Source organism: Montipora capricornis, chromosome 8, assembly GCF_036669925.1.
Source record: "Montipora capricornis isolate CH-2021 chromosome 8, ASM3666992v2, whole genome shotgun sequence".
In the NCBI taxonomy this organism is placed as follows: Eukaryota; Metazoa; Cnidaria; class Anthozoa; order Scleractinia; family Acroporidae; genus Montipora; species Montipora capricornis.
Genome location: NC_090890.1, coordinates 36,230,720 through 36,243,741, shown reverse-complemented (window position 1 = coordinate 36,243,741; position 13,022 = coordinate 36,230,720). Strand labels below are relative to the sequence as shown.

Below are 13,022 nucleotides of genomic sequence, written 5' to 3'. Positions count from 1 at the left end.
AGGTCTGAAAGCACTGTTGCTGGCTTCAAGACCAAAATTTTATTTCGTGAAGCGTTTTCATAGTCGACTTAATGTTATTTTATTTATATATATTGTGAATTTAACCTGTTTATAATAGTTATCTAAGCTTTTAGATTATTTAAATAGTGATATAATTTTCTTGATTTTACCTCCATATGTAATTTTATATTTTAGGGTTAGTTCTGCAATGCGCATTTGAGCATATCCATATGGAATTTGCGCACTACAAATGCTCTATTATTATTATTATTATTATTATTATTATTATTATTATTATTATCATTATCATTATCATTATCATTATCATTATCACTATCACTATCACTATCACTATCACTATCACTATCACTATCATTATCATTATAATTATCATTATCATTATTATTATTATTATTATTATTATTATTATTATTAATTACGTGACCAGATCACCTGGAGTACTTAGCGCGCGCGCTCGACGCATGACGTGGCATGTGAATTTGCGAGCGCTGTAAGGACGCGCAGTAGCAATGGGCGCGAACGTCCTTAAGCCGAAAACGGGCATTGAAACAAGCCTAATGTAGCAACTCATTTATTCAGCACGTTTATTGCATGAGCGCTAGCAACCATGGCCATAAATTTTTGGCGAGAAGTCTAAAACTATAAATTACCTCATCCACTCCCGCGCTGGTGGCCCTTATCTATTCCTATGGAGGCTCCTACTGGTCATGTACAATAAACAAATTTCAATAGACCAATTTCGATATATTAAAAATTAGTCGAAAACAAAAGGAATCATCTCGAGGCTCTGGGGAATAAACTCATACAAATCCTTATATTTATTCCCCAGAGCCTAGTGATGATGTCATTTGTTTAGGACTGAATTTTAATATATCGAAATTGGTCTATTATGATCATTATTGCTGGTTTTCACTCACGTGATCAACAGCCATGTTTTTCGACGAAAACAAAAGGAAGCATTTGCATAATAATAGAGTTAAATTCCCGGAGGATTTGGTCGGGGCACCAACATGGCCGCCTTTTCTTTCTTTAGGGCACCAACATGGCGGTCTTGACGTCATGTGAAATTTCCAGTTAGAAGCCTTAATGATAATCAAGACGCACATGAAACCAGGCCTCCATTGTTCAAAAGGTGGATAACGCTATCCACCGGATAAATAACTATTCAGCAGATAGAAACAAATTGAGTTATCCACTGGATAGTGATTTATTCGGTTGATAAGTTGTTGTAATACTCGCGAATTGTGGATAATTCTGGTTTCTGGTTTCCGGATTCCGGATTCCGGATGCTACCCCATCTGAACTTCTCAATGACTACGACAAGACCTTCTACCACGGATTTCTCCCCAAAGAGAATGATGAAATGTTTTTCCCACGATACTTTTGAAACAGCAACAGTAATCAGTTTTAGCACCGTAGGAAAATCCCGGCCCCAAAACGGCTGCTGTTTATTAGTCGACATCAAACCTCAGTAGTTTTATTTTTTTTGTGATTTATATATTTGTAGGGTGCTTTAAGTTAGGGGAAAACAGCCGCGGTAGAAAAAACAAACAGCACTGAAGCTACAAGGTTACGTTTTTACAAACGTTGGCCGTGTAGCACTTATATTTCAACAGAATTATCTATTGGAGGGTAATGTGAAGTGCTGTTTTCTACCCATGTAAACCACGTGAGCGTTAGCCCTACCCGCGGAACTACAAGCAATCCAGAAAAAACTCGTTCTTGCTGTGAGAAAGAAAAACTGGCAGATCGGAAAGGCAATTTTTATTAAGCTTATTTACAACTACAATCATGGACAAAACCCTTGGGAAGGTCAGGACTTTTGACGTCTTCATTGCCTCTCTCCCCTCCCATCCCTCCCCCCCCCCCCTCCCTATTCAATGTTGTGCAAAACTGAATGGTTTTATTGGGAAATTGTTGTGTTACCTTCCAACATTGAATAGGGGGCAGGGGGCCATATAAGAGAAGGTGAAACTATTTCTCTTGCGCTTTAACAGAAGCGGGTTGAAGTACAGCTCTGATGCGGTTCATTTACATAACATTCCCAACTACTTTTGTCTATGATTGTAGTTCACTATTCTGGCCTAAATGACAGTGTTTTACGTGCACCTTTTTTCTTGTAATTTGCACGGGCACCGGGGATTTTTGTTTGTATTAATTAATGGCCCATATTTGTATCAAAGCCTAAGCCCGCTTTTCAATCTCTACCATGTACATTTATTGTCCATATAATAAAAAGAAAATTACACGTTAGCTCGAAGATATGAATTATATGTTCTTGCCAATCGAACATAAATTTCACATCTTCTCGCCACCGTTTAATATCCTCTTTACGCCTGCAGCGTAGTCCTCATATCTGGACTTACCATCCTCTTTTGTGTTTATCCCTCGACGTGTTCGAATATGGTGAAGACCATTACTCATTGACGTATCTATAAGTCCAAGACAAGAAGGTAAACTAACTTGTAGACGGAAACTTATAACGTAGACCTTATTACCGTATGATCTCTCTCGAAGTTATCCTTTCCTCGGACTGTCTATAATTGAAACAGCCTTACCACAGACCATGTCCTTTTTAGCCAATCAACGCACACTAACTGAGTGGCATTATGAAGGGAATTCGTGCCTTTCGACTCTGCACCAAGGCTACTGCGAGAGTCGACGAAAAGACAAGAATGTTTCAAGTGAAGAACGCTTTTAGGGAGCGTTCAAAAAAAAACAAGTTTGGGGGGGGGGTATTTCTACGATAACACAAAATTAAATTTTGAAGTAACGTTTCCCTTGACGATGCAGCGTCTCCCCCCTCCCTTTCCCCTCTCGAAACAGGAAGTGGTGTTTGTAATAGTAGTAGTAATAATAATAATAATAACAACAACAATAATGATAAGGTAGAGGTAATTTTAGCTTTGACGGTAGAGGAACACAGCAAGGAACTGGTTTGTACTTTTCACCGACTGTTCCCTCGTTTTTCTAATCAGAACAATAGTAATGACATTTTTAATATATTGCACCGCGGGATAGAATGGGTGAGTTGAGAAACTTGAGGCCCAAAATATACAGCCTTGGACAGGATTTGAACCCATGACTGCACGATCGCGCAGTACTTGCTCTACAAACAAACCGCGAACACAACAACCTGGCAACAGCTTCCCCCACTTTTCGTTTCGCAATTTAGAATCGGTGCAAAGTAATAAGAATGGATTTCTTACTTGAAGTCACCTTAGGTGACCGAAAGAGCACCGTCTGTAATTGGTCTGTATCGCTGCCGAACGTCGACAGGCCGAAGATCTGTGAAACAAGGAATACTGCTATAAATGTGGAGCCAGGAGGGGAGGACAATTTACTTGGAGGAATCTAGAGCGGCTTCCTGCTATCTTTATGCGAGGAGTTATGATGCGCATTCAAGCCAAGCTGGCCGAACCGTTTTTCCCCGCAAGACATTTGCTGCCGCAGTCATGTGCAAGTTGCCTGATGACTTGCCGGTGCGTTAAAAATCAAAGAACAATCTAACGATTAGGCTTCAATGGTCGTTGTTCATTTATTCGTTGAGCGGTCATAACCCTGAACTTGCTGCTTCCCTCCGAAACCGTTCACTACCTACCAAACAGCTTCAAAGCCCTCGTGAAAACCATTTGTTTAAGAAGACTTTTACAAAAAGTATCTTGTGGTGGTTGGTTGGTTATTGACCAGTGTGGGCCAAGAAAAAGATCAAGAGGTAAAAAAACATTTTGGCTGCTCGGTAGGCTATGAGGGATTTCAACACGACAAGGGTGGACGGATCCTCAGTTCTAGTTGCGTAACGATCCACCGTTCTATTTATCAGGAAGGACCTCGATCCTTGTGACATAAGAGCCGTTGAGAACCTGGAACTTCGATTTACAACTGTTCAACTCACCAATACATGGATCTCCTTTTCCTTCCATGAAGGGGAAATTTTTATTCTTGTTGTGTTCTGAAAAATTATGATAAGTTAAAAGTTAAAATTGACAAAGGGACCGGAACGCCTGAACTACCCTTTCCAACTTCTCAATCAGTAAGGCTTGACTCTGATAGAAAAAAGGTACCCCAGGGAGCGGGAATTTGACATTCAGTAGGTGCCTGAAGGTGGGGCATTTGACTCTGTCTTCCACAATAATGTCAAATTCCTCTGGGTCTGCCCTACACCCCACCCTGGGACATAACATTGATAGGTGCTTGAGCCTTTCCTAGAATCCTAAATAGAAAACGTGTTCTTGGAAGTGCTGAAGAAATTCTGAGGCAATGATATTAACCGTCGAACTTTTCTCGTTGCTGTCACACAATGTCTTTTCTACATGTTGAACTCTGTCATATGCCATACCTTTGAAAAGAAAGAGCTTTTCGGTTTTACGGAAGAACCAAGACTGCCAAAATAGTTAAGACAATATCCATCCCAGGGTTTGGGAAAAGCTGCAAAAAGAAACAAATTTGACGGGTAACGTAAGGTATCGATGACTTGATTTGCTTTCATTGTTAATTTCACTTTACAGTGTCCCCAATTAGTGCTCCAGCGCTAAATCGACTAGAGACTGAAATAAAGTTCTTTTCCTTTCCTTTCATGACAAGGTTACCAAATCAACACAGAAGCTCGTGACCTTGCAGTGCTTAACTCTGGATTAGAGCTGAGGTTTTTTGAGTTTAAAAACTCCTTATTTGGATGTAACGTAGCTTGTGTATTTGCGCGTGCAGCACGTCGATCTAATTTTTTGTCCATATTTTGGCATAAAATTGGTGTCCTAAAATGCCCAGCTCTCTTCCAAGGAAAAGAGTTGCGAGTTACATGCTTCAAGGTCATAAGCTTCTGATCAGCATGAGTAGCTAGTGTTATGTGTAAAAATGTAAGTGTAAAATGTTATGAAAATAAAGGATGTCACATGTCCGCGCGGGGATGAAAATGATGAAATGATGAAAAAGTGGTTACCAACCGCTAAAACACGCATGTTGTGTAACACGAAACAAGATATGAAATTTATGAAAAACAAATCATGATAATGTCAAATTTTTCAATAAAAATGTTAATGCAGAAGAGAAGAATTATATTAAAGCACAAAAGTATCTTACAATGAAGCGAGGAAGCTCGAGGTTTATTGGCTAATCGTGTTCGTTACCATGACGACACCTAAGCGCTATCCACCCTTCGAACAACTGGGCCGTGCTGAAAATATCTCTCACTCGTTCGCTTCGCTCACTCGTGAGAGATACTTTCAGCACTAGAAGATAAAATTCCTATCCCCGCGCGGCCATGTAATATCCTCTATATATTACATGGGAACAGACGCGCGAGAATAAAAGCGAAAAACGTTTGTGCAAATGGAGTCCTATGGATATGCTTTTGATCCGAAAGAAAAGACCGAAACTCAACACTGGAGCGAGCTACATCAGCGCGAAAGTGTTTTTGTAAAATCAATTTTGCACCTCTAAACAAAACCAGTGACAAATAAAACAATACTTCTCCCTCACCTAATGGCGTCCACTGAATCACAGCATACCAGCTTTGATTATTCCCTTTTTCCCGAAATGTGACGTTTACGTTTCTAACAATCAAGCGAGGATCAGCTTTTATCTTAATCAGACATTCTGTTGGAAAAGAAAAAAAGCATTGTAGAGACCATTTCCTGACGCTAAGCAAATGATGAGGGAAAAGATCTTGAGTGAGGTCCCCGGGTGCTCTTCTCTTAGGAACTTTAAGATCTACGAAGCTTTGTCGGCAACAAGAATACCACAAAACAATAACATCACTGGTTAAAAGAGGAAAAAATAATATTGCTGCATGATCCGCGCGCATTTTAACCTTCACAACAACAACGTGAAATTACCAAGTTTCCAAAATTCATTAATAATTCATGAGCCTAACAGCCTATCAAAACACCGATAAAACGACACATGAATAAGCTTATTATCCTCACAAAACACTCTTCGTTAGTATTCTTTATATAAGAATACTAATAAGGCATAGCTTGTTTTTCTTGTATGCTGATATTCACCTCTCACACGTGATCAAAAGCCATGTTTGTCAACGAGAACAAAAGAAAACGTTTGCATAATAATAGAGTTAAATTCCCGAAGGATTTGGTCGGGGCTCCAACATGGCCGCCGTTTCTTTGTTTAGGGGTTCCAACATGGCGGCCGTGACGTCATGTGAAAACCCAGAATAGCACCGGAAACACCTACACCGGAAGTGACAAATGCCATACTTCTTACCGGAAGGGAGTAATATTGTTCTTATACCATTTTTATGGCCACTATTCCTCTGTGTAGGGACACCATCATCGCCGCTGTGTCGGCGTCTCTTATTAGATGAGTATTCACGAGAAATCTTCGATAAATGCATTCCTGCAGCATATTTCACGCAGTTAGACTTACCGTAGTCTTTATTGTTCATCTGTCGACGTACTCGTGGACGGCGAAGCTGAAGAGGATTTCTCCTTGAAGTATCTGTAAAACCACGACAAAGGGGTAAACTAACTTGTAGACAGGAACTCATGCTGTGACCCAGGAATTATAACTTTCTTATCCCTTCAAGGAGTTACCGGTATCAGACAATAAGAACAGCCTTTCTGCCAAGTTTTGTGCCTCTCAACCAATCAAAGCACACGGTGTCTGTTTACGTCACTTATGCATAACATAACCCTTTCACTGCCATAAATGCCATTGACACTTATAGATTTTACTCTGTCTAAAGCCAGGCGAATTTACTCATCAATGGGGAAGCCCTGGGCGGTAAAAGGGTTAAACAAAACAAACAGAACATGTACCAATGATGAGCTCCTTTCAAAGGTACTTTTTTTCTTTAAAAATGTCGTTAGTACGTTAGTACTTGTTGACTGTCAATACTCCAGCCTCCAAGTGCTGACCCTTCAAATGAGGAACTTAAAAACCCTTTAAGTTTTCGACTTTATTTCTAAATAAGCTATGATGTGATTACCTTCTTTACTTCTGTCTGAACAAATTTCATCACATGGAACAGCGAGGAATTCCTGACAAAACAAAACGGAAGACAATAATGTATCAGATGGGAACATGACGTGTAAAGATCGAAAACAGGTTACGGCAAGAACTTAACTTGAGTCATTTCTAAATATGAGTGATCGGTATAAAGTCAGTGATCACAGTGATAATGAGAATCGGATGCACTTATATAAAAAAATGCCCTTCAAGGGGAGTTCTCAAACATTAGGCTCTTATAATCTTCTCCGTAGCATACATCTGGGAGTTTAGCGACGACAACAGTAACATCAACGAAAAACTGAATCCAAATGACAACTTAGCGCTATCGCAAGTATTTCGTGATTATTCCGTCTTTTACTAGCGATCCATCCCGTAACCGGAAGGGAAAGACCATTTTTGAAGTAATATATAGATTTAGCCAAGCCTAATAATTTAAAAGCGGAGCTCCCGGGTTTTTCATTCTTACAATAAGTTAACCTTTCTTGTGCCTGCGATCAAATGAAAACCCTTGATGAGATGTTAACTTGAGCCCGCGATATGGTCACGTGATACTAGTGACATTGCCCTGCGGTCGTACGGTGACCAAAAACCAAATTTTCTCGCACACATGGGTTACCATATTTTCTGACCCATGGTGGTTATATGCTCACGTTGTCGTCGAAACCAAAAATTTGTTGATTTCACGTTGTTGTTTTGTGGAGTACAGCAAAGAAATGCACGGAAATTCAGTGTGCTGCACGTGCAGCGCGAGTATTTTTCCTTTTTTAACCAAGCATATTCTTGATTTGTGGCGTTGTCTTTCGAAGTCGTGAAACCGTATCGATTTGAAACCACGTTCGTGTAAACGCTGCCTGTTCCGACCGGTCCAGCAACCGAGAAGAAGTCAGCCCACCAGACTGGTCTCATGTAAACACAGAAAAAGAAATGTATGGAGGCCGATACGAACTGATGCCGGTCTAAGTTTGTCTCGGTGTCATGTAAATATCCCCTAAATTGAAACCGGTTTACAGTTGATGTATAGAGTGTTTTCACGTGATGTGACGGAGGCCATACAGCGGCCATGTTGAAGAAGAGAAACACTCTTTTGACAATCGAAATGTATTTTTATGGAAATTCCTTCTCTTGTTTTAGTATGCAAATATGGCTGCTGGTCACATGAGCGAACACTCTATAGGACTTTTGTTAAATGTTTTTGAGGGTTTGCTTCAAACAATTTTCTTACCTTATCAGAAAGAGCACAAATGTAGAGGATCCTCACAAATATTGTCAAGATTTTCAATTGTTTTTTTAGACTAGATATTGGCAAGAAAGATCGAAGGATCCTTGTTGAGTTCGTTCTAAAGATCTTGGGCGAATGATATCTTCCGTAATAAGTAACCGTCAAGTTTCTCCGTTGTAAATGCATGGAACCTACATAAATATGTAAGGTATGTTTTATTTTTTTGTTCGATAATAGGGAAGATATCTGTTTACAAATTTCCAAATGTTCCAGCCACGGGAACAAAAGACCCTTTGTTTCGATAGGCCACACCTTCGCACTTCCAGAACGATGAACACTTCTATATTTGCTATGGCAAGAAAGTTTAATGGCTAGATTCTTATCGATATTATACCCTTTTTACTGTTGTTATGGCGCGCGATAATAATAATAATAACAATAATGATAATGATGATACTTTTTAATCAAGTTACATTTGTAGTCAATATATTTTATTTAATTATCATTATGTTATAATATTGTAAATTACTAGTATAATAAGAAGTGTAAATAGTTTTATAAATTTTTTAAAAATTTTGATTGTAAATATGTGTAATTCAGCCCTTGGGCTGCGAATGCATTTGAGATTAAACTATCTAACTATCTATCTGACGTCAACAATATCATTCCTATATTTCACGCACTTGATGTGAATCGCATAAAAAAGGAAAAAAATTAAAGTAATACAACAACAATAATAAGCACAAAGTCCTTTACCTTTACCGTGCAATTATGGTAGTTTTTCGTGTTAACCCAGCATAGTCACCAAATTAAAGTTTGACAGGTCAGTTCCGATAACAAGAAGCTTCTGGCAAGGGTTGTACTTAAGGCGATATTAACAAATTCGGTTTCGAATTCGTGTGGAATGCACTGTGCACGCCTTTGTGGATCATATATCAGTTCAGTAATCTTTAAAAAAATAAAACATAATGAAACAGTCCATTGTCCTTTTAAACAATGACAAGCTGTCACAGAGCTGCTTAACGTGATATTAATAAACGCCGTATCGTAAAGTTTCGCATAGAATGCACTGTACGCGTTTTGGGATCATATATAAGAGTTCTAAAAATGAAATGTTTTACAGTGAGTTTCACAGTTCTTCCTTCTTTTCGGAGTATTCTTTAAGAAAATAAAACATAATGTACTTTTACACAATGACAAGCTGTCAAAGTGCAAAAATTAATGAGGCACGTATCCATATCCTGGGTGAAATTGCTATTTGAAGGAAGAAACGACTGAAGACTCCTTGCATCAATTAAATTCATGTTTTCATCAATTGAACAGAAATACTTGAAACAGGACAGTGTTTTCGCAACCCAGCGAATTTTATCCGAATAGATATCGACAAAATTAGCAACTCTTGGCTATGTCACGCTAGAAGAATGCGTGACAAGGCAAAGAAGTTGTCTTGGGTATCTTTTTGGATTTTTTGTTTCGTCAGAGAGCATGCATTTATTGGCAGCAGTTTATTATAATTTCCATAACTTTCTCTCGCAAAACCTGAAGCTACAATTTGCAAAGTCCAATCAAAACTGAAAAGTAAATTCCATTTCTTGGCTTTCGGTTTATCGCCACATTTTTCTATTAAACTTTTATACAATCTTCTCGTCTTTTTTCTCGTGTTAAAACGGCCTCTTCACTCGTGATTTTCTTCCTTTCAATCGTTGTAAAAGCGGAATTCCGGCTGAAATACTCGGATAGATTTCTCTCGGTGGCTTTAGGCCAGGAACTTCAGGTGAGTTTTTAATACATTTTCTCTGAAACCGAAAACAACCTACTGTAACCATTTTGGACAAACATACAAGCAGAAAGAAGAAACTGAATTACCTAGTGAGCCAAGGCACTGTGTTTATCATATCAAATAAGAGGCTTTAAGAACAATTACAAACCACTGACGGCAGAAACTAAAGAGGAAAATCATAGGGAAATCCTATTTTCGGACAACTCACGTGAAAAATTCATGAGGCCAACTCGTGGGCTTGGAATGCCCCTAAATTTCTCCATTTATTAAACTATGGAGCTCATTCATTTATTGATTCATTCACAAGAAAAGCAAAGTTTCGAATTTATGCCTCGAGTCACGTTTTAAGCAAAGTATAGCAACGTCTATCGTTACACAAAGCTACAAAAATGCGTATTACAAAACTGACAGGCTCTCACCATGACCTCAATTCGCACCGCAAAGTCCTTGCACGTACAAAAACGATGTCTTGCGCTTGTAGTTGATCTTTGTAATTCGTCCATCCCAGCTGTCAGCGAGAACAAAAGGCATACTGCTAGCAAGCGGTGGATCATTTCCGTGACTGGTTTCGATGGCGGACAGAGCGGAAATGATGGAGATAAAATATGGAGGAAGATTGTGTTTACTGTGTGAACACTCTGTTCTTGGTACTTGCTCAATGTAATAAGCCGAGCAGTGTTGTACCTGTAAAAATACAGGAAGAGTTAAGACATGATGGGTTGAAAATGGACTAAAACTAAGCTTAAGATTTCGAAACACGAATTCCTTTGCTATTGTCAACCGAATTGAAACGGGGTTCAAGATGACCCCAAAAATGGCAAAAGTAGTACTGTATATGGTTTGCGTACTTACAAGATCGTTCTCACATCAACACTTCGACTGTGAGTTTCTCTGGCGTCTGCTATTTGGTTGGACGGCTCTCCATTTTGAACAGACTTGAGCGATTCAGACGAAGTCCAGTGGAGTTAGCACGGTGTATCACAAATTAGATATCGTGTTACAAAGCTCCGATTGCGGAAGTCGCAAGGGCCAAATTAAGAAAACAGATTAGATATCACTCCCTTTGATTGATAGCGTCCACATATTTTCCAAATCAATAAAATGGAGACGATCACCTTGGAAACAAAGCACTTCTTTGTCAACTCAAACAATCTCAGCAATCATGCAGCTCCACCTCACGCAATCGCGTAAAACGTGTTGAAGAACAACGTACTCCGAAACCGATGGGGTAAAAATAAAAAATTCCCTGTCGGAAGTGAAGAAGATAAAAAAATTCCAATCTGCAAATGATGTTTGCCATCACTTATGCAAGATCATTCGATATTTTCTCCTTTAATTTTTGTCGAGCGGTGGTCGGTTTATGCCTTTTGTCTTAGGGCCTGATTACAGGGGGGTGAGTTTCAGCCCGCGCTGAAATTTTGTTGCGATTTCATGATGAACTTCAGCCCGGGGACAAAACGCAAATCTGCGTGAGAAAATTTACGGAGATGCGAAAACTCAATTGATGCGCATGCTCACGTTCCTTTTTCAGCCCGGGCTGAAATTTCATTTCGATTACATGGACTTTCTGCATATTTTAACGCCGGTTTGGCCGGGCTTACTGAAACCGGGCTAGGATATTCAGCCCGGGCTGAGACCTGCTCCATGTAATCGCCACTTTCATTTCAAGAAGATTTCTTTCAGAACCCGGGCTGAAATCTCAGCCCGGCTAACCGGGCTGAAATTCTCCATGTAATCAGACCCCCACGGTCTTGATTCTTATCCCGTTTAATTTTCAAAGTGGAAGGCGTTTTAAGCTTAAATGCGCAATTACATTGGGTGAGTTGAAATGGATGGCACTACATTTTTGGGTCAATATAAACTCGATCTTTTATGCATAAAATTGGGATACATTTCACGACTTGTAATTTCTCTCTCTAAAAACTGCACATATTTACGTCATAGAAACCACTTCCCAACACATCAATGTGGTTATCAGCGGCCATCTCTGGGGCAACCCACGGGAATGGTGGCGGATTTGCCCCAGAGCCCGGGGGATTTGCGTTTTTAAACAAACCTCCCCGGGACCTACCCACGGGATTTGCAAACATGGGGGAGGGGAAGGGATAGGCAAAATGGTCCAGCGCCATAATGGTCAACGGTAATACATTACGACGTCCCCGGTGATGTGGTCTGACCTTATCTTTCACTTCCTAAAGTTAATAAACAATTATTGGATAAGGTTGAGCATGATATCATGAATTATCAAAACCGAATTCAATATTTGTTTTTTTATACATTTTTCACATAATTCATCCTCAGAAACAGAAGCGAAGAGTTCAGCCATTTTGTTTCTGAGGAGAACACTCCAAGGGGCTTAGTAACCAGGCTGACGTTGAACTTGACATGATAAATGTAATATCTGCAGCAGATATTACATTTATCATGTCAAGTTCACAAGCTATTGTGAATTGATTGAATGCTCTCGACCAATCAGATTTTTCATAGTGAGTCTGATGTATAATAATTGTAATTAATTGTAAATGGCAAAAGGCCCCCACAAAGCATTGTAAATTAGTCCTGAAAAGCCCCAACGGGAGAGACTAATAAATAGCTTCACTTCACTTCACTTTACATTGCAAAGTCAAGAAAATTCGTTTGAATGTTCATTTCTTCTCTCAAATGCGAGTTCGTTTGTTATCATTTGCAAATGTAATTGCAGCTATCAAGCGTGGAACTACTTACCTTGTGACTGATTAGGAACACACAGGGAAACGTTTTCGTTCGTTCTCTGAAAACTGTATTGCTTTTTGGTGGAATGCAGCACTGCCTAGGGGGTTAAGACATTTGTCAAAATATTTAGGCTTTACCCCAGCATTTGTCAGACCTATGTTGACAAATACCACGGGTCCACGGAGGCCGACCCCCTAGGATGGCCCCTGATACCCGCATAATGACTCGTGGTTCTAAACTCGCTCTTCTTTGGAAATCTTACTGGTACAAGTATATTTTCTCTTCAAACAATTTACTGAATTACCTGGTGCCGGCGCTGACGAC

General features: G+C 39.5%; 1 protein-coding gene across 3 annotated transcripts in view; it reads right to left on the bottom strand.

The window, feature by feature from the left end:
* The window catches only part of LOC138014231 (uncharacterized), a 22,433-nt gene extending 11,411 nt beyond the window's left edge, over positions 1–11,022 (bottom strand). The window contains exons 1-9 of one of the 3 annotated variants that reach the window (XM_068861271.1): positions 10,839–11,022; positions 10,406–10,670; positions 6,965–7,016; positions 6,403–6,474; positions 5,500–5,616; positions 4,361–4,449; positions 3,917–3,973; positions 3,231–3,309; positions 2,388–2,453 (exon numbers count right to left, since the gene is read on the bottom strand). In XM_068861271.1, coding sequence (XP_068717372.1) covers positions 2,388–2,453; positions 3,231–3,309; positions 3,917–3,973; positions 4,361–4,449; positions 5,500–5,616; positions 6,403–6,474; positions 6,965–7,016; positions 10,406–10,540 — 667 coding nt within the window. In that variant the 5' untranslated portion in view covers positions 10,541–10,670; positions 10,839–11,022. Of the gene's footprint in view, positions 1–2,387; positions 2,454–3,230; positions 3,310–3,916; positions 3,974–4,360; positions 4,450–5,499; positions 5,617–6,402; positions 6,475–6,964; positions 7,017–10,405; positions 10,671–10,838 lie in introns of those variants that run through there. The other 2 variants (XM_068861273.1, XM_068861272.1) reach the window with 2 other exon arrangements.
* Between the last annotated feature and the right edge of the window lie 2,000 nt (positions 11,023–13,022).